Source organism: Aethina tumida, chromosome 5, assembly GCF_024364675.1.
Source record: "Aethina tumida isolate Nest 87 chromosome 5, icAetTumi1.1, whole genome shotgun sequence".
Classification (NCBI taxonomy): domain Eukaryota; kingdom Metazoa; phylum Arthropoda; class Insecta; order Coleoptera; family Nitidulidae; genus Aethina; species Aethina tumida.
Window position 1 is genome coordinate 11,847,104 of NC_065439.1, and position 22,349 is coordinate 11,869,452.

A 22,349-nucleotide genomic window follows, 5' to 3' on the forward strand; every position below is an offset into this window, starting at 1 on the left:
CCACTATTTGGCTACTCGGTACATTCAAACTTATTTTGAAGTATATTTGATAACCCGGTATATGTTACACTATTGGACAAAATGAGAGTGACTTTCTTTTTGTATAAATATTAAATAATATATAGTTATGAGACTGAATTTTGTTTCCTCACATCTTTTTGGCATAGACAATATTAGATTAGAAAATATTCGGTGGTCTATATTGTTCTAAAAATTTTTGATCTGTTCAAACAAGCTTGCTTTATTTGTGATGCAATTTGCTCTAATCATATCCACAATCTCACAAAAGTTTTCTATGGGATTAAGTTCAGATGATTGAGATGACCAATTTATGATATTGATTTTTTGTTGAACAAGCTATTCTTTAACAAGTTCGACAGTGTGTTCGGTATTTCCCATTCACAATAGGGCAGCATGACACCTTCTAATATGTTACGATACACAAAACGATCCATTTTCACTTCTATTAAACGGGAAAACAACCCAACACCATAACATTGCCACCTCCATGTTTAATAGTTGTTGTAACATATTTTGGATAAAATCTATTGTTTTTAGGGTGATAAATAAACTGTCCACCATTACTTCCGAATATATTAAACTTTGTTTCATCCGAAAATAGTACTTTTTTCCAACCTCTTGCTGTCCCGTTCCGATATCTATGAGCAAAAAGACGTCTTGCTTCTCGATTCTTTTTGAAAGACAGAATTTTTTTGGTGGACATCTTATTGTCCTCGAACTAATTGATTTGGTGACATCCCTATTTCTAATAAGCATTGATGATCTAATGTTCTGGAGGTTTTTTTGTTTCACCCACCTCGTTGTCAATTATCCATATTTCCATGAACTCGAAACCTTTTAATTACTTTTATTACCACTTGATTTGTCACAAGAAACTGCTTATAATTTTTTGCGATCTTCCTAAATTATAGGTAACAATGCCGTCGACGAGGTATTGTTCTCAATGTAAATACATTGTTTGAAAGATATAAATATGACAGAAAAATACTCGAGTCACATTAATATTGTCGTGTAAATTTTTTTGGTTTTTAGAAATTAATGAATAAAAACAATTTCTTTCATACCGAACGTGAAAAATGTGTGAGAAATAAATGAACTAATAGAAATAAAGTAACATAAATAAATGTTTTACAATTTAGCTAATATTTAAGATTATCGTTCTAATTTTATCCGATACTGTATTGGTAGTGTGTCGAACTTTTCTCCTGCCAACTAATAGTTCAAAATATCAAACTCAATAAAATTTAAAATAAAAAATTGTGTAAAAATATTTTTATATATTAATGTAGATAAAAATCGAACTTCTTATTAGATTATTTTTACAACATAATTTGAAATACCTTTAAATTTTTGGTGGATGCGCCAGACCAAAAAATCTACTAATAGATCTTCCCGAAAAATGTGACTGTTTTCCAATATGAATTCAAAACATTCCTTACCATATCCGTTCATGATGCCGTGCGTGAGATAAAGCGGCGCCCTTCCGGTCGTCGCGTCCTTGCAGAAGACGTTCCGTATCGTCCGCGGATCGGTCATCACGACCGTGTACACGCTGCCCAGCTTCAGCCCGTACACCGGCCCGTATTCCTTCGCCCATCTCGTCAACGTCACGTGGGGCTGTTTCGGGTCCAGGCGCGGCAACGCGCCGACTATCGGCAGGTTCCACGGACCCGGCGCCGATTTGTAGTACGACTTGTAGACGTAGAAGCACAAGACGAAGATGGCCACCGCGACCAAACTGTAGCACATCTACAATATTTATCGTTTTTTAACCTTTGATCGATCGCATTTCGGAAGACAAAGACCAGGACGAGGGTATTGGGAATCCGATCACATCGCGTGGAAGTGGTAGAGAAAAGAAAGAGAGACTTCCGGAAGCATCATGCATTATTCCTCGTTGATCTGTTCCGACTGTTATTGAATTCGTGAACAGCGAAAAAAATCAAATTGCATTGCGCGAGTCGAACGGACGTTAACCCGTCGTCGGCAATGCGTTCTTTAAGGTCGTTTCTCCCTCAACAGTTTCTTTATTAATTTTTCATTTTTTATACAATCAGTATGAAAATTAATAAAAAGTACTAATTACATTTTATGAATATTTAGTAGTTTTTATTTTATATTTCCAGTTTGATCTCCACATTAACATAATATGTAAAAATAAAAAAAAAAAAACGAAAAGAATTCTTTAAGGTCGTTTCAACTTATTTTTATTTCTGAGTAAAATTTTAATCAGTAAATAAAAAACAAATAAAAAAACACAAAATTATTATATTCTGTTGAATATGAAATACATTAATAATCATTTTTGACATTAAATATAAAAATTAATAAAAAAATACCAACTTAAATATTGAGTACTTATCCTAAATTTAGAGACTATTTAGTATATATTTTTATAGACTCCAGTTAAATTCAATATTAATATAAGAGGTTAAAGATAAAAAAGAAACAATTTAATGTCTTTTAACCTTTTTTTCTTTATTACTTCAATAAATATTTGAATTTATTTAAAAAGGTAAATGGTGTTATTATATTTTGTTGAATATTTAATCTAGATCTAGTAATTTTTAGTAACAAAAAATGTTAAAAAAATAAACATTTTTGGTACACTCTATAATAAAATTAACCAAAAAATAGTAATTATTAAATTTTCTTGCATACGTCTACTAAATTTACTGAGTCAAAAGAAATAGAAAAAATTTAATAAGTTCTTTAAAATTTATTTTTTAACGATTTCATATTAAACACCGTAAATTTAGTTATTATTATATTGTGTAAAATACTTATTCCAAATTTTGTTGCGATTTCAACAGAAGGCCTCATGCCTTAACTTATTAATTTTGATAATACAATAAATAAATTTAAAAAAATAGTAAAAGAAATTTGTATATTTAGTATATACCTTAGATTGATCGTTAAAAATTAAATTTCGTATGAAGATACCTTCTTCAAAACTTTAACGAATAATAATAGCTCAAATGTTACACAATAATAAATGGTAGATGGGATGAAACTTCCCATTTAATATTATTGTTTAATAACTGGATGATGTTAATAAAAGATTTGTTGTTCTGTTGAAACAAAAATAGAGTATGGTCAGTTTAAAATATTTTGGTAACTTCTTTATTTATTACTAGACTTTAAAAAATAATAATAATAGGTCAAAAGTTAGACAATAATAAATTTTAAACAAGAAGAGAGAGAAAATATATGTTATAGACTGCGGCGCTCCCTAAAAAGCTTTCTTTCGATGAGAAAAGATCAGGATTTTTTTAAATCAAAACAAGCGTTTCAAGACAATTTAAGTTATTTGGGAGAAATCATGCTTTTTGGGAATCTTTTATGAAAAATATAATTCTATTCGAAATATAAACAATTTCAGAACCCAAATAAATAAAAACTCAAAATTATACTGTTCATAGACGTATAAAAAACCCAAAAAACATGAGAAAAATTAAGGTATGAGCTATTACTTGAAATTTATCACTATTTTAATAACAATGTTTATTATTGAAATTTTCAATAATTTTCAAAATTGTAATTACATATTTCAAAGAAATTTTCTTAAAATGATTTTACCAAAAAATTAACTTAATTATACTGTTTTCTCATAAAAAGGAAACTTTTTAGGGGGTAGCAAGAAATTTAATTTTTAACGATCATTCTAATATACTTATGTTTCATATAACATACTACATACTACTACTACTACTTTTTATAAAATTTAGTAATTGCTCTAGTAACAAAAAAATAATTTTCCTTAATTTATCATTTTTGATAGTATAAAAAATAAACAAAAATGAGCAAAGCAAGTATTAATATATATATATATATATATATATATATATATATATATATGGTGATAATTATTCATTATTTATATACTTTAAGCCTCACATTAATATAAGACGTCAAAAAATAGAAAATTAAGTTCTTTAAGGTTCTTTCTCTTCAACCATTTTTATATTATTTAGTTTCTTCAATAAGTATATAAAAGCATATAAAAATATTAAATTTTGATGAATACTTATTTTATATTCTGCTATTTCCATAATAACGAAAAATATCAAAAAAGTACAAAAATAAATAAAAGAAATTTTATTTATTAATTTATAATTTTTTAAATAAATCCTTAATCAATTAATCAAAAATTAGGAAAAGATTTTGTATAATTTTTATTAATTTAATAATTTTTTTTCTTCTGAATTTCAACTCTAAACATTATTGGTGTGAAAAATGCTGAATATCAGGGGGGTATTTTTTACGACCTCCTTGAATGTCAGTTTAACCCAAAAATTAAAATTAAAAAATATATAAAATTATATAAATATATTTTGTTGAATATTAAACTATTAAATTATATTAAAATATTAAATTAAACATTGTTTTAATCCTAAAATTTTTAAAACTCACTTATATATATATAATATCTTGAAAAATTTTTTATACTCACTTTTAACTCACTTGAAACTTGAGCACATACAAGTAGAAATTTAAGAAGATACTGACTGATCTTGCGATTTTCAATGACACTTCATCTCATACATATTAAGATTGAATAATACATAAAAAATGTATTGTTTTGATTGAATTTTAAAATAGATCAAAATAGAATCTTAATTCTGTTAGTTAAAATTTCGTTTCGTACATATATTTTTTAAAACCAATTAAAGAATTTATTAATATCACAGATTTAAATTCTTTTTTAAACCCAATATTTAAAAAATAACAGTACAACATAAATAATTTTAATTTTAAAATGTTCGGTTAAAGAGAGGGAAGAAGGATGGATGTGAAAAAGGCGAATTGAATCCACCAGACGTGGATGGATACGTTGAACCCCCGCTGGAAGTGGTTGTCCTTAGATTTTCATAAAAATGGATGTGTGCATTGCACCTTGGGTTGATGCCCTCTGGTCGTTACGATGGTGCATTTGCCCAGACAACATGGGTCATGACTCGGTTCCATACTCACCATCTACCAGTTTATACGGGGTACACGAAAATCATCGTTTCATAAATTTATTTCATTTCATTAATTGGGACGTCATAAAATTAACACCTCATAAATTTCTCATCAAAACAACATTAATTCATGCAAAAATTCACGGAATGCGACATTTTTTTGCATTTACGTACGTTTACAACTAACAAACAAATTAGTTTTCGGTGACATTTAGTTTTGATAAATTCACAAAGGTGTTTGACTTTACTATCAAGGTCTTAAAACAAACTTTAAAAAAACGAGCGTGTGTCAGTTTAACGAGACAAAATCAAGCTCATTCAACTTATGCAAATCAATTTGGAGAATCGTTCAGTTTTTTTTTCGCGCCAAAATATCCCACCTTGAAACACCGGAATGGCATTTTGATTAATTGATAGGATTTTTCTACGTCAATGGCTTAGACCGGTGCCGTTTTTGATACAATGAACTTTTGATAATGAACTGCACGTGGAAAAATGTGTTTATGTTTTATAATTTATTCAGAAACTACACGTGCTTACCCAAAAAATATTCTGATGACTGAAAGCATTCATCTTTTACTTCCAGTAACAGAAAAAAGTAGTTCTGTGCAATTGTTTTGTTTTCTTTTAAAGCTCTATATGATTCATAGTAACATACTAGGTCATCATTAGGGGCTGTATAGAATGTAAAAAAGGATGATGATGACCTAATAGGCAGAAAATCATGAATGATTTTAAAAAATAAATAATCTTTCAAGTAACAAGTGATGATAACTTAAGAATTAGTAACATTTAAGGTTTAAAAAAGAAATGCATTGATGAAATATAAAATAACAGAGAAGTAATTTTTAATTACAAGTAAAATAAACAAGAATTGTATATAATATTTTATTGTAGCTCCTGATATTGACCTAACTCAACGAAATATGAAGGGTTTTAATAAATGAATATAACTTTTGATGTGGCCATTGATGATAGAGGCAGAAACATTTAACATTTCTAAAGGAAATGTAATCTTTGATGTAACTTCTGATGATAAATTAACAGGTAGTTTTAAAATAAACTAAAATATAATAATAACAGACAAGTGCATTTTAATCCCAAATAAAGAAAAAAGAAATATATGACCTTTTCATCATCATCCCTAGTGATAATCTTATAGGTCAAAATATGAAGGTTTTAAAAAATACATATAACCCTGCTTGTGATTATTTGTGATGACCAAAGAGGTAGAAGCATTTAAAATACACCTTTGATGTAGTAAATCCAGTTTATTTATTATCAAGAAAGTCAAAAATATAAATTTTTGCAGTTTAGATATATTTTTATACTTTCATAAATGTTGACAAATTTTGAAATACATGATTTGTTCAAGGTTTGTGTGTGGATATAAGGTAAAGTAATTTCTTTTAAAAATTAATAAATAAAATCTTTAAACTTTGTGTATGTAAATAAAAGAATGGAGATACGTTATCAAAAAAAAAAATAATATTATATTTCACACAATAAACAAATTAGGAAACTTGTAAATCGTCAAATTGAACTGGTACCCATTCGAAAAGTTTAATCAGTTTTTGTGTCTTTTTGAAATACCCTTTAAGTTTCCTGGATGAACTGGTAAATCTTCAGCCAAATTTCTTACTAATCTTACAATATTCAAACTTTTAAAATCTGCATTGAAAAAGCTTTTTTGTATAAAACTGTAGCTGGTTAAGTAGCACAATCTTGAAAATACACTACAATTAAAATTAGCAACGGTTCTTTGTCAATGTTTTGATTTTTGCTAACAAATGCTGGCTGTGGATAATTATACAATGCTTCAAAATCTTTTAAATTTATAAGTTCCATTTTAATAACAACTGTATCAGTGGAGTATAAGCTGTTTCCAATCCCAAGGTGTCCACTATTCCATTGTAGGTTTCTTTTTGATCCTTCTTTCATCACAATTTATGTCCTCTTAGTAAAAAATTATGCACCACTTTTTTAAGTTTTTACAAAACTTAGTCAGACATAAATCAATATTATGTTTATTGTTATTATTAAACATTATTTACTGTTTAGTAATCAAATAAATTAAACATAAACGATGTGATGGTGGAGATACTATTGTTTACCTCGACCCTATAGTTAACTTACCATTTTTTCTAAATCATGGATTTAGGTAACCTTTTAATCTATAGATACAGTTTATTACCACAGTTATAACTCCAATTTTACCAAAAGTGGAATTACGATTATTTACCGTTAGATTCTTTAGATTCTTTACATTCTTTAGATTCATTAAATTTTTTATATTCTTTAGATTTTTTAGATTCCTTAAATTCTTTAGATTCTTTAGGTTCTTTAGATTCTTTAGATTCTTTAGATTCTTTAGATTCTTTAGATGATTCTTTAGATGATTCTTTAGATGATTCTTTAGATGATTCTTTAGATGATTCTTTAGATGATTCTTTAGATGATTCTTTAGATGATTCTTTAGATGATTCTTTAGATGATTCTTTAGATGATTCTTTAGATGATTCTTTAGATGATTCTTTAGATGATTCTTTAGATGATTCTTTAGATGATTTTTTAGATGATTCTTTAGATGATTCTTTAGATTTTTTAGATTCTTTAAATTCTTTTCTTTAGATTCTTTAAATTTTTTAGATTCTTTACATTCTTTATGATCTTTACATTTTTTACATTCGTTACATTTGTTACATTCTTTACATTCTTTATGTTCTTTATATTTTTTTAGATTCGTTACATTCGTTACATTCTTTACATTCTTTACATTCGTTACATTCTTTACATTCTTTACATTCCTTACATTCTTCACATTCTTCATATTCTTTACATTCTTTATATTCTTTTACTCATATATAGTTTTACAATAAAAGAAATAAAAAGAGAAAGGAGAGAAGTGTTTTTTTAATTCTAATTAAAGTAAAAAAGAAATATAACCTTTCCAGGCAGTTCCTGATTGTAACCTAATAGGCCGAGAGATGAAAGATTTTAAAAATAAATATAAAATTGTATGTGACCATTTTTAATAACTAAAGAGGTGTGTAGAAGCACAAAACGCATTAAAAAATAAATATAATCTTTAACTGAATTACAACAAAAATAAAAAATGAAATAATTCCAAATATAGTAGAAAATAAAAGGAATATAAACTTTTTATATAGCTCCTGATGATGACCTTATAGGTCGAAAGGTGTAGGATGTTACATTACCATTTATGTGTTTTAAAAAAAGAAATTTGAAAATAAAAGAAAAGTAATTCCAAAAAAGTAAAAAATATATAATATTTTGGGTTGAATCATGAAGGGTTTTGAACAATAAATATAACCATTAAAAAAGAAATGAAACTTAAATATGTAACACGAAGCAATATGTAGGTTTCTAAAATAAAATAAAATAATATCAAAGAATTTTTTTTCCAAATTAAATAAAAGAAGAAATGTTCCTTTTTGAAATAAGCTCTGATGATGGAGAATTTTAAAAAATAAGTTTAACCCTTGGTGTAATTCTTTAAAATAGAGAAATAACCTTTGTTGATACTTCTGTTGATGATCTAATAGGTGACTACATGCAGTGTTTTAAAGTAGAATAAAATAATTCAAAGGAAGTGTTTTAAAATATAATAAAATATTTCTAAGGAAATGTGTTTTACATATGAATAAAGTTAAAAAAGAAATATATCTTTGATGTAGCTCCACCATGATATGGAATGGCAATGGGTATTAAATACAGATATTCTGCTAACATTAAAAATTTTAAAAATAGTTGTTTGGCATTTAAGTTATTATATTTAAAAATTGATTGATTATGAGTAAAAAGAATGGTTGTTAGTTGCCTTGCAACTTGGTATAAATTTAAACACATAAATAAATCCTTTTATCACGAAATAACAATTCACAATTCCCGTCACGTAATTTGTATTGTTCTGATTGACACAATTTTTATGTGTAAATTCTTATAGAATTTTTATTTATTTCATAAAAACTGACCTTGTCCCGAATAAATTTATCAACTTGATACTGCTAATCGATTAATTATAGCTTTTATAGTTTTATTATTGCGCAAGCAACCGACTGAACGGACGAAACGAATCTTCATCTTGCATCAATAAAAAATTAAAAATTAATTAAACGCATGCGAGTAGCTGAGTTGAGGGTTTAGTGATCTCTGCGAATATATCGTCCAATACACCTTAGCGCACGTTATTTTTTATTTTTGTTATTTCGCTTCATCCTCTTGAACCATTCGTCGTGTAGAACTCGTTTCTTTAGATGCGATTTACGTTCGGAAGAAAGGTCATTGTGATCGTTTCGATTTTTACGTTTTAAAGGTTACTTGCTCCCAGGTAAATGAATTGAAATCATTTCGACGAACCGACCGCAGAGCTTATCTGATCTGATCTGATCGTACGGTCGTTTCTTGCCAAACATCATCATTCTCCTCTTTTTTATTATTATTTAATCTTCTATTAATTGTTCCTTATTCCTTAATTTTTAACATAGAAATATCTTGATTCTATAGTAACATAATTAAATGTAACATGATTAAGGCGAGAAAAAGTTAATTTCAGTCGGTAAATAAATGTGCATCGTTAAATGGAAACATTTGTGTTGATGATGAGGAGGAAAGAATGTGCATCACTTTCACACCGATCGGCGTTAGACGGCGACGAAGACGGAGATCGCGGAGATCGCGGAGATTGTCACCCTTGAACTCGGTGCCGAGGCCTTGCTACCATTTAACATGGCGGCCGTATCAAAACGCATAACCCAATTCGGATGTGGGTCGCCGTCCCAGATTCTGAGCCGTTTCAGAAAAGTGATTGCCATTGATGTACTTTCGTACGGTTCACCGACCCCCCCAGATTTCACTGCCGCGTTCGACCTTTCTCCACCTGGGACGTTGCCCCAAAGTGGCGTCCCACAGCCGCCACCGCCGCCACCCGTAGCCGCCGTGCACAATAGGAAATTGCCGAGATGAAAGTGGATCTCTTCGCCGTCCTCATCACTGGGTCTATGAAAGTGCCTGTGCTCTTTTGGTATCTGCTTGGAAATTTAGAAACACGGTCGCATTCGCACTTTTTCTTTACGCCACCGACTATTTATATCTTTTCTAGGGAATTCCTAATTTAAAACACTCAACCACATAATAGTCGTTCCAAAATGTTAAAATCAGGTCTAGTCCACAAACACTGATTCCCAGAAATATTTTATTATTTTAAGCTGTTGGAACTGATAACCACAAACACTATAACATAGTTTAACCCTTAAGTCGAATTCCTGGAACGTGTTGCTATTCTGGTACATTCACGAATACTAAACAGGCCACTGTTACTTTTTGCGAATTCCTCTTGTGACTTTGACGAAAATAATAAATAAAAATATCTACACAATAACAAAAACAGAGATTTGAAGAGTAGAGGAGTGAATTCAAGGGCAAGAAATGGATGTCAATATGGTTCGTCGGTTCGGTTAGTGTGTCAGGGTTAACAGATAAGATTATTAATAGGCTCTTTGCTGTTAACAGTTTAATTGATTAGATGATATTATGTGTGACATATTCGACAAACTGGGTTAATCGTTTTCATAAATGGATCACTTTGCTATTTATAGATTTCGGCTCATCATGACCCTTTTTTTGATATTTAATTTCATTTTTATTGTTGAATATGTGTCACAGGAAAAGGAAGGTTCAACTTACTTATTAAACAACAGCTGTTTTCCATCGTTTATCTTGAACTATTATTAGATGATTGTTAAGGTTAATTTTTTTATTTACTTTAATAAACGATTTTTATTTTTTGTTATGTACAAATTTTGTAACTCAAATCTTAATCTAAAATATTGTATTTTGATATCAGTTTGGCAATTATTTAAAAACAAATAATAAATGAGGTTATTCAAATTGGGGTCATGTTTTTATTTATTTAATTTTAATTTCAACAAAAATTAAGAAAAATGTACGAACAATAATAAAATACACTGTTTTGGTAAACTATTTATACTTTCCTTATTACGCAAAATAAGCATAAATGACTTTATTTTATAATACAATATTATAAAAAAAACTATATATTGGTCAAATTGCTATGAAACAAAAATAAAAAAACTGTTGTGTTGCATTATTGTAAACAAGAAAATGTGTGTACCGAATTTTCAATTTATTCAAATATAATACTAAATACCAAAAATATGCGAAGATTTCACTTAATAATAAAAACTTGACTACAATTTAAAATTGTAAATTTTTCTTTTGTTTTTATAGCTTGTTTAATAGTAAAAAAAGATGTGTCAACACACTTTCCTCAGTATAAATAGTGAACATATTGACTGTATTTTATACTATAAATACATAAATTAAATACAATTATTAAATCAAATAAAACTTTATTTATCATGTAAGTTATGTTCACTATTTGTAGTGAGAAAAGTCTAGTGAACTAACTTTTAGTTTGTACTGTTGTGGTGAATTGTCTATATTTCCCATTTAACAAAAAAAAACTTTTTTTTTTGTTTTTATAGCATCATCAGTAAAAAAAGTTATGTTAACATACTTTTCTCAGTACTAATAGAGAACATATTGACTGTATTTTATATTGTTGAATTATAAAATAAAAACCTTGAAAAAATAAAATCACGAAAATATCTTAAATAAATACAATCATATAAATAAACTATTTATTCATGTCAGTTATGTTCACTATTTGTAGTGAGGAAAGTCTATAACTTTTAGTTTTGTTACTGGTGTGGTAAAGTATTTATATTTATCCCATTTAATAAAGAACTATATTTTAAGTAGTAACTTTCTTTTTATCTTATTTTTTGTTTTATAGTACAAAAATGTTAAACCAACACTCTTCAGTACAAATAGTGTACATGTATATATGCCTGTATTTTATGCTGCTATAGTAAAAAATAAAAAATAAAACGATGAAAAAATAAAATGGTGAAAATGTCTTGAATAAATAAAATTAATAAATCAAATAAATCTTTATTTATTTATGTCAGTTATGTTTACTATTTGTAGTGATGAAAGTGCACGTACAAAACTTTTAGTTTAGTTACGGTCTTGGTGAATTATCTGTATTTATAATATATAATAAAAGTATCACATTTTACATAGTCATATTTTTTTTATTTTAGTAGTTTTATTATTTTATTTTGTACTATAATATTACAAAATAAAAATTGCCATAAAAAATGGCAAACTTGACTTGAATAAAACAAGTTGTTAAGTCAAATAAAAGTACAAGAAAAGTTCAGTACAGAGACATTTAACAAGACAAATGGTGAGCCTAATTGACTATTTTATACTAAAATATTGCAAAATAAAAATTAAAAAATCTGAAAAAAATAGTGAAATTGACTTGAGTAAAACAACTTGTTAAATCAAAAGTACAAGAAAAGTTCAGTACAGTTCAGAGATTTTTAGTGGTACAAAATTTAATATATTTTACAATAACATTGTATAATAAAAATTAAAAACTATAAAAAATGGTGAAAATGGCATAAATAAATAATGTTAAATCAAATAAGAGTGTAAGAAAAGTTCAATATACAAACATTCCTTAATATAAATAGTGAACCTAATTGATTATATTATACTAAAATATTGCAAAATAAAAATTAAAAACCATGAAGAAAGAAGTTCAGTACAAAGACAACACAAATAGTGAACCTAATTAACTATTTTATACTTACTTAAGTACTTGTTAAATCAAATAAGAGTGTAAGTTCAGTACCCAAATATTATTTAGCATAAATAATGAACCTAATTGACACTTTTTTACTATAACAACTAAAAACTAAGAAAAAAAGATAAAGTTGATAAATAAAATTGTTAAATCAAGAAAAGTTGAGTACATAAATTGTCATCAGCACAGTTACTGAACTTAATTGACTTTTTTATATACTAAAATATTAGAAAATAAAAAAATTATGAAAAAAATGGTGAAGTTGATTTGAGTAAAGCAACTTGTTATATCAAATAAAAGTACAAGAGAAGTTCAATACGGAGACTTATCTGTACAAATAGTGAACTTAATTTAATATTTTGTATAATAAAAATTAAAAACTATAAAAATGGTGAAATTAACATAAATAAAAAAAGTTGTTAAATCAATTAATAGTGTAAAAAAAGTTCAGTACACAAACACAGTGAACCTAATTGACTATTTTATACTAAAATACTGCAAAATAAAAATTAAAAACTATGAAAAAAATGGTGAAATTGACTTGAGTAAAACAAGTTGTTAAATCAAACAAAAGTACCAGAAATGTTCAGTACAAAGACTTTTAACAGCACAAATAGTGAACCTATTTATATTTTATTCTAAAATATTAAAAAACAGGAAAGAAATGGGCAAAGTAGAATAAAACAAGTTGTTAAATCAACAAGAAAAGTTTAATACAGTGCAGAGTTTTTTACCGGTACAATTAGTGAACCTAATTTAATATTTTGTACAATAACATTGTGTAATAAAAATTAAAAACTATAAAAAATGGTGAAATTGACATAAATATACAAAGATGTTAAATCAAATAAGAGTGTAAGATAAGTTCAGTACCAAACATTATTTAACAATAAATAATGAACCTAATTTTGACTCGTTTATTCTATTATACAACAACTAACAATTAAGAAAAAGTTGATAAATAAAATTGTTAAATAATATACAAGAAAAGTTCAGTGCATAAACTTTCAATAGTACAAATAGTGAATCTAATTATCTATTTTATACAAAAATAATACAAAATAAAAATTAAAAACCATAAAAATATGACGAAGTTGATCTGAATAAATAATGTTGTCAAATCAAATAATTATTATCTATTCCAATCAGTTCTGATGATGATGACAATATAAAAAATGTAGGAAAAGCTGTATAATATGATATAAATTGTAAATTTTATTATACATTTTTATTTTAATATTATTGTTAGATAGCTACAAAAAAGTTTAAAACATAAACTTTCCTCACCACAAATAATGAACATTAGTGGGAATTTCTTTGAAGAGAAAAATCCCTTGAAAATATTGTTTTTAACATGTAATGAACTGTAATTTTCACAAAATAAGACTTTTTGGGATATATTTCAAATCTGTGAGACAACTTCAAAAAAAAAATCAACAATTCGTCAGAAAATCTAATAAAATCTTTTTATAACAAGTAGTACTGGTTGCTAAAAATTTTATTAGACCAAGATCTATTTTGACGAAACTAAAAACTAGGCCGACCGATTTTCTGTGCAAACGTGATAAACTCAATTTTAATCGTTTAAATTGACCGTACGTCATCTCGCGACATTTTTAATGCGTTATCTCAACGACATTGATCCATTTTTTCTTCTACAAACGCACGAATTAATTATAATAGTGGGTCAATATTCATATAACGTGTTAAACGTTGAATCGATTAAAAGAAAAATGCATAGCAGTGAATTTGGACAAAACGACGAGCGTGCAGGTAAATCAATCAATCGACCTAGATTGCGTTTCATCTCTCGAGTCATTGGACTCATCTCGCGATCGCGATACAAATACAAAGATATGAAAGTGCAATGACAATCGGTTAAGCGCCATCAGGCGAAATATAGGCCAACACAGACGCACACAGACACACACACACACACACACACACACACACACACACACACACACACACATGAAACGCTCGCACTCGCTCGTCGATGCAAAAATAAAATACGAAAAGGAGTGAAAAAAAAGCTAAATAAGAATGAATGAAAGACGTCGCCGTCGTCGGTCGTTGTCTCAGATTTCTCCCCAGGTGTAGAGATATAAATAGTAAGTAGTTTATGGAAAATTTATTACGGAAAAGTGCTCCACATAAACACAACACTTTGTTTTGCGTTTCGTTAATGTAAACAAACACAACATAATCATAATAAACGAAAACTTGTTTCGTCCTTTTGTAAAAGTCGATCGCTACGACCAGATGAACTTAAACCGAGTTTAACCTGTTAAACTATTGTCTGCATGTGCCCATTTTGCTCAGCAAAAGTGGACCGACTCCTTTTATTATTATTTTACTCGTATACGTATTGTTCGTACGGTTTCCATTCTTGGCGAGGCGATTTTCAGGCCTCTTAACCAAACATCAAATATTTTCAGTTTTATTATAAGATGCATAAATATTAATAATCAGCCAAATTCTGAAGATATTTAAAATATCAACCAAAAATTTGAAAATAATAAATTAATATTTTTGTCATACAAAAATAAAACGTATAAATTCTTCAAAAATGCAAATTTAATTATGAAAAAGGCATAGAGTACAAAAAGAGTTTGATCCATCGGAATCCTGAAAGAGACATCATGTACAATAGAGACAGGAACTCCCTCACCATGGGATAGACTTCTACTGTTTCTGTCATGCATGATGTCTCTCTCTAAATTCAGACGGGTCAAACGCTTTTCCTACTGTATATAATATATAATAAAATTAATAATGATTATAAAAGGAAAATGAATATAAAAAAAATAACAAAATACTTAATATATTTGAAATACAAAAATTTAATAAGTGAGATAAATATTAAATAATAACATTTTTTTGAAAATATGGTAAAATTCAATGAAAAATACGAAATTATATTTTATAAAATATTTAATTTAATATTTTCTCTATATTCTCTCTTACGAAAATAAAAAAAATTCGAAAATTCGAAACCAATATAATAAGAAAAGCAAATATTAAAGAATAGCAAAATTTTAAATATAAAATAGAAATTCCATAAAAATATAATTTGTCAAATAATTATTTTATAATTTATACTTATAATTATAATTGGTATTAATAATTTTTGTTGAAAATGAAAAATATAAATTTTTCTAAAATGTCAATTGTCAATTTAATAAGAAAGCAAAATTTTAATAAAAATAAAATAAAATAATTATGTTATGTCATACAAAAATAAAACATAAATGCTTCAAAAATTATCAATTTATATAAAAATATATTAATATTAAAATTAAAATCTAAAATTAATTAAAATATATAAATAAATTGAATTGTAAATTCTCAATTTAATAAGAAATAAAAATAATAAAAAATTAAAGATTTGTAGAAAATATTAATCCTTTAATACATAGTTAAGAACTAATTTGTAAAAGATAATGATAATGATTAAAATCATAATTTTTAAAATAAAAAATATATATTTTTTGGTAACTATTAATTTGTTAAGAATATTTTTGAAAAAGTATATATTAAAAAATCTACAATTTCTAAAAAGGGAATTAATTAAAATGTTTAAACTAATAATTTTTGTCATACAAAAAAAAATTGTAAATTCTTAGAAAATACATAATTTAAGAAAAAAGACAATAATGTATAATAAAGATAATAAAAAATTGAATTTTTTGTTTAATATTAATATTTTAATAAAATATGAAAAACTAATTCGTAAAAGAGTAAATTAATTGTTCATTAAAATGATAATTTCAAAAATAGTATACTTTTTATTTTCTGAAAATTATCAATTTTTAAGAATATTTTTGAATATTAAATAAAAATAAATATTAACAAAATTTTTAAAATTTATTAAATATTCAATAAAAAAATCTGTAATTCATCAAAGGAAAATTTTAAAAATAGTATATTTTTTATTTTATCAATTTTTTAAAAATATTTTTCAATATTAATTAATATTAAATAATAACAAAATTCTGAAAATTTACTAAATATTTAATAAACAAATCTGTAATTCGTCAAAAGAAAATTTTAAAAATAGTATATTTTTTATTTTATCAATTTTTTAAGAATATTTTTCAATATTAATTAAAATTAAATAATAACAAAATTCTGAAAATTTATTAAATACTCAATAAAAAAATATGTAATTCGTCAACAGAAAATTAATTAAAATATTTAAACCAATATTTAAGCGAAACAAAAATATAAAATATTAATTCTTCAAAAATTTTTAATAATTATATTAAGAAAGACAAAAAATAAACATTCTTAAAATTTTAAAAATGTGAATAATATAATTTGTATGAGTAAATTAATCAAATTATTTATATTTAATTTTTAACATAAATTTTTTGAAAATTATTAATTCTGGAAGTATATGAAAATTTAAATAAAAAAATCAAAATCTATAATTTATAAAAAAATAATTAAAATATATGAACTAATTAATATTTTTGACACATTGAAATAAAGTATGTAAATTCTTCTTAAATTCTCAATTAGATAAGAAAAATAAATAATAATAAAATATTCCAAAAAAATAAAAAAACAATTTTCTAAAAAGATAAATATTAAAAAATATCAACAAAATCTTGAAAATATTCCATAAGTCAAATAAAAAATTATAAAATTATAATTTAATATATTTAAATTATTATTTTCTGTTATACAAAAATGAATATTATTAATTTAACAAAAAAAGGCAAATATTTAAAAATAGTATAATTCTGAAAATATATTAAAATGTCAATAAAAAATAAAAAAATTAATTTCTAAAGAAAGCAAATTATTTAAATAAATAGTTTTTATTGAAATTAAAATAATAAAAACAATGAATAAGAAAGAATATAATTGTGAAAATGCATAAAAATTTAACAAAAAAAAAACAAATATAAAATTATTATTTAAAAAATTAGTCACAACTGTCTCATATAAAATAAAAAAAATTAAAATTTATTATATATTTGAAAATAAGTATAAGTAAAAAAATAATTTGTGAACAGATTAATGAATAGGTGAAATATATAAAATTTTCAAACATTATTAACAAATGTGGAATATAAATATTAAAGAATTGCAAAATTGTGACTAAGAAAAAATATCGAAGCTAAATAAAAGTGTAAAAATAACATTTGGTCAGATTTATTTCTGTTTACAGCATATAAAAGTAAAAACCTGATGTTTTACAAACGAAACTGGATACTTAAGTTTAATAACAACAATTAACATAATGAACGCGCTCAGAGAAAACAGTCATCAACAAAGTAAGTCGGTTTTGTGAAAATGCAACTTTAATTCGTGTAATTGCACGTAAAAGTAGGTTCGGATCGAACGAAACAAAACAATACGTTTTACTTACACTCGCTTCCATCCATTTCCAGAACAATTGCAGACTCCGCTCTAATCAACTATGTGTTTTATGTGTTTTATGTGTTTTATGTGTATTACCGTGCGATAAAGATACGCTTTTACTTTTTTCACGGCCGTTTCGAGAGCAGAGAGAACCAATTAAATAATTCCTTGACGGGCTTTTAGCGTTATCCCGTCGCATCAATGGCGAGTAAATCGCGATATGCATATAAAGAGCCCGTGCACGCCAACGTAAATCATCCCGGATCGGTCGGAACGGCCGGATCGGCCGGACCGGTGGATGCCCCGTGCACGGTTGAACCACCTCATTCAAGATTGCTCTCCTGCCTCCGCCGTCGCGGTGGTTATTGATCTCTGCTTGTGCCGGACCGCTCGAACCCTCCGCGTACCAGCGAAAAAATAAATAAATAAATAAATGAGGATAAAAATAAAAAAACGGACGACGAACGACGAGAACGATATAATAGATCGGCGAAAGGTGAATAAACAGGTATTGTCCTGGGAAATAACCTTGCAGACGAGACGGTGGCCTACCTGAGCCTTTGGCCTGCCCACGTAGGACAATGACCACCCCATCTCCGGACGATCCGGGCGCATTCCGACCAGGAAAGTTCGCCTCGTTAACACACTCTATTTTTAGATCTAAACTCTCGCACGTTCGCTGTCGTTTCCTTCGGTCAAATAAAAAATATTAATCATAATAAATATGATCAAAAGTGAATTCTTTAATCGCTTAACCTTGCCGGATAATTGTTTTAATAGGAAAAACGGATAAAAATAGATGATGATCGAAACGCTGTTTGTAATGTACATCCTTGAGTGGGATTTTCTTCAAGACTGATTAGAATTTTGTTTGTGTTTGAAAGTGTGTGTGTCTGAGTGAACCTTGTAGAGATTGTTGACCTGAAATTCATTTTTTACACGTTCTAAAATCTACGTGAAATATGTTTTTTATTTGAATCTTACTGAAATATTCATTGGATGTGGTTTTACGTATTTTAATTCAGTGATTTCAACGATGGGACAGAAGTGAAACCCCTTTAATCCATTCCTTATTTTTACAAATCTGTTTAGGTTCTCCTATTTTTAACTTAAGTAGGATCATATCTTTGTATTAAAATCATAATTAATAAAAAATATACAGTAATAAATAATAAAATATTCAAACGCTAACATATGATATTTCAGAAAAATACTATTTATAAACAGTAGAAATATATTTATTCCGCGTTTTAATAAAAAAATAATTATTACAAAACTGATGCTTAAGTTCAGAAATTTATTAAACAATTTTCTTCAGATATTTTATTTACAAATTAAATATGATAATTTATTTCTTACTTGTGTTATAATAATTAAATTATAATTAAAGAATAATATATTTTATATTTGAAAAAGAGTGACATCAAAATAATATGCAAAACATTTTTAATGTCGAATAATTATTGTTAAATATAAGATATTTGTTAAACTGCATATTCAACATGTTGGTCAACTTTATATTAGCTATTTTATTTCTATTTGACACATTTTTTTAATAAAAATTATATATTTTTAAATAATAGTACCTCGTGTATATTTGGTCAGGTTTATAGGTAGACGTTTGTTGGTCTTAACCTTTACAATTAACCTAATAAAGAATTCAAATTTAAATAATAATTTCATTTTGAACAATTTTATATCAGAAATTTAATTTATATATTTCAATAATTAACTTCTCATTGGTCGTAATATTTTTTATATTAAAATTATATTAAAAACATTTCTAAATAATAGCAAAATTTATAAAATAAAAATAATTAATGTTAAACGTCTTAAAATTAAGATATTTGTCAAACTTAATGTTCATCATTGTTTGAACGGTTTTTTTAATATTTTATTTATAAATAATATATGGATTTTACTTGTCACAATATTTTTTTGTTAAAAATATTTTTAAATAATAGCAAAATTTTTTATTCTCTTTTAAAATAAAAATAAAAAATGTTGAGTGATTATTATTAAAATTAAGATATTTGTTAAATTTAATTTTTATCATTGCCTGAACAGATTTTTTTTTAATATTATTTATAAATAATATATGGAATTTACTTCTTAGTTGTCACAATGTTTTTTTTTTATTAAATTCATATTAAAAGCATTTTTATATAAAAATATATAAATATAAATATAATTTTATAATAATTTTTTTGTTTCAATTCAATAAATCAAATATAAAAATTTAATTAGCAAAAGTAAAATAAATATTATTAAAATAAAGTTATTAGTTAAATTACGTTTTTAACAATTTTATGTTAGATATTTTATCTATAATTAAATATATAATTTTTCTTGTTTTACTTTTAAATTAAAAAAATAATTAAAATCTAAATAGTAAATCCATTTTCAACATTGTTTGAGTAATTTTATATATATTTTATTTATAAATTATATATCCATCTAAAATAATATATTATAATATGAAATAATAAAATAAAAAATAATATAATATATAATAAAAAATTTTATTCCACTTTTAAATTAAAAAATAATAAAAATTTTAGAATAAATTGATTTTATGTTTTAAAAATTATACTTATTTTTTGTTTATATTAATTATAATATGTATAATTATATTAATTAGATCAATAAGATTATAATATTTACTTATTAAGAGCTATTTAATAAAAGGTATTAATACTAAAATATTATAATTATAAAACAATAATAATGGTAAATAACAAAAAGTACACGATTTCCATATTTAAATTAAAAATAATAAATATATAACTAATAATTGTGGAAAATCTATAATTTTTATCCATATATTTGTTAAACTAAATACTGAACATTAAATATGAATAATAACAATAAATAACTTATTTTTAAAAACAGTGGCAACAGTTACTTATAAAAAAAACTAAAATATTATAACATTATTTTTATAAAATTTATATTTGAGTATCAATTTGAAAAGTATATTAATATTTTTGTTATGTTTTCAAGTAACAAATAACAAATAACAATGTTACAAATAATTTATATTTATTTATTTTAATCAAATAATAATATAATTTATACATTATTGGTCATTTATGAAAACAAAGAATATTGAAATTTGAAGAGAAAATAATATTTAATATTAATGTTGTAAAACTATGATTTAAATTAATATATTTCTACAATTTCTTATATGTTATTCACATTTAATTGAGCACCAGCAAATTAAAATTTTGCACTGTTTTTTAATAACTCTTTAACTAACAACTATTTAATAAAGAAATAATTGTTGCAATATGAGAATTTAAAGAGAGACAGCAAGAATAAACATCAGCTGTGTTCTAACGGTACGAACGAAACGAAACCGAAAGTGAATTTGAATCCTGCTGTACGTCGACTTAGATGGCAGCACCGCACAATCCAATTCTTTTTAATTAATAATTCTAATTTGATTAACATTTCAAATTATTCATAAATACCTTTGTTTGGGTGTCCTCCAACCTGAAACGAAAAACAAATAAAAATTAACAAGTTAATTTGCTTTTTTTCTATGCACATTTTTCAGTGGAGTAATTACGAAAATTAGAAAAACAGTAATTTTCGTGCCGATTGAAAATCGCTTAGTTTAGACCAGTTTCGTGCGTGAGTCATAAACAACGTGTTCGCGTTCGAGTCGGTTGTTAATTGCTTTTTTTCAGAGCCGTAATATGTAAATGTGTCGATAAAAGTTTCTTCTGCGCTAAACGAATGGTCGTAATTAAATTTTATTATTGCCGATTGGGCCGCGTCAATTTAAATTTAAATAAACGATTTGTATTTTAAACGGCCACAATTAAGGTCAAACAATAAAATCGCCACTCAAAAATAATACAAAAAAAACACAAATAACAGAAGCACAAGTCGTGGGGAGTTGCAGGAACCTCGTCGGCGACGTCGCCGTCGTCGTCGTCGTTTCGTTCGTGGGGGGTCAACGACACGAGACTCGGTGTTTCGTGGGAGGCTATGTGCTTTCGAAGACGACCCATTTCTAGGTACGGATCTAGTGCACTAGGTGAAACTTGCCAACTAATGTCAAAGCCCTCTGACAGTGAAATGCGACGACGGGCTCCGTTCCAATTATTCACCTCTTCTTCGATCTCCAATCACTCGTCTTTTTTATTAAGTTCTTGCCTTACCCTCAGCAATAATGACAATTTTCCCACCACATTTTTCAATAATGGGCCATTAGCTACTTTGGTGTTAGATGATGATGACGGACAATTGGACAGTTGAGTTCATGCACGTGTTTCGTAACT

General features: G+C 25.9%; 1 protein-coding gene across 2 annotated transcripts in view; it reads right to left on the reverse strand.

Moving 5' to 3' along the window:
- LOC109593892 (cytochrome P450 306a1) overlaps positions 1-22,349 on the reverse strand; it is a 65,796-nt gene that overhangs the window by 9,648 nt on the left and 33,799 nt on the right. For both annotated transcript variants that reach the window (XM_049968340.1, XM_020009021.2), the window contains exons 2-3: positions 21,534-21,555; positions 1,461-1,770 (exon numbers count right to left, since the gene is read on the reverse strand). In XM_049968340.1, coding sequence (XP_049824297.1) covers positions 1,461-1,770 — 310 coding nt within the window. In that variant the 5' untranslated portion in view covers positions 21,534-21,555. The remainder of the gene's footprint in view (positions 1-1,460; positions 1,771-21,533; positions 21,556-22,349) is intronic.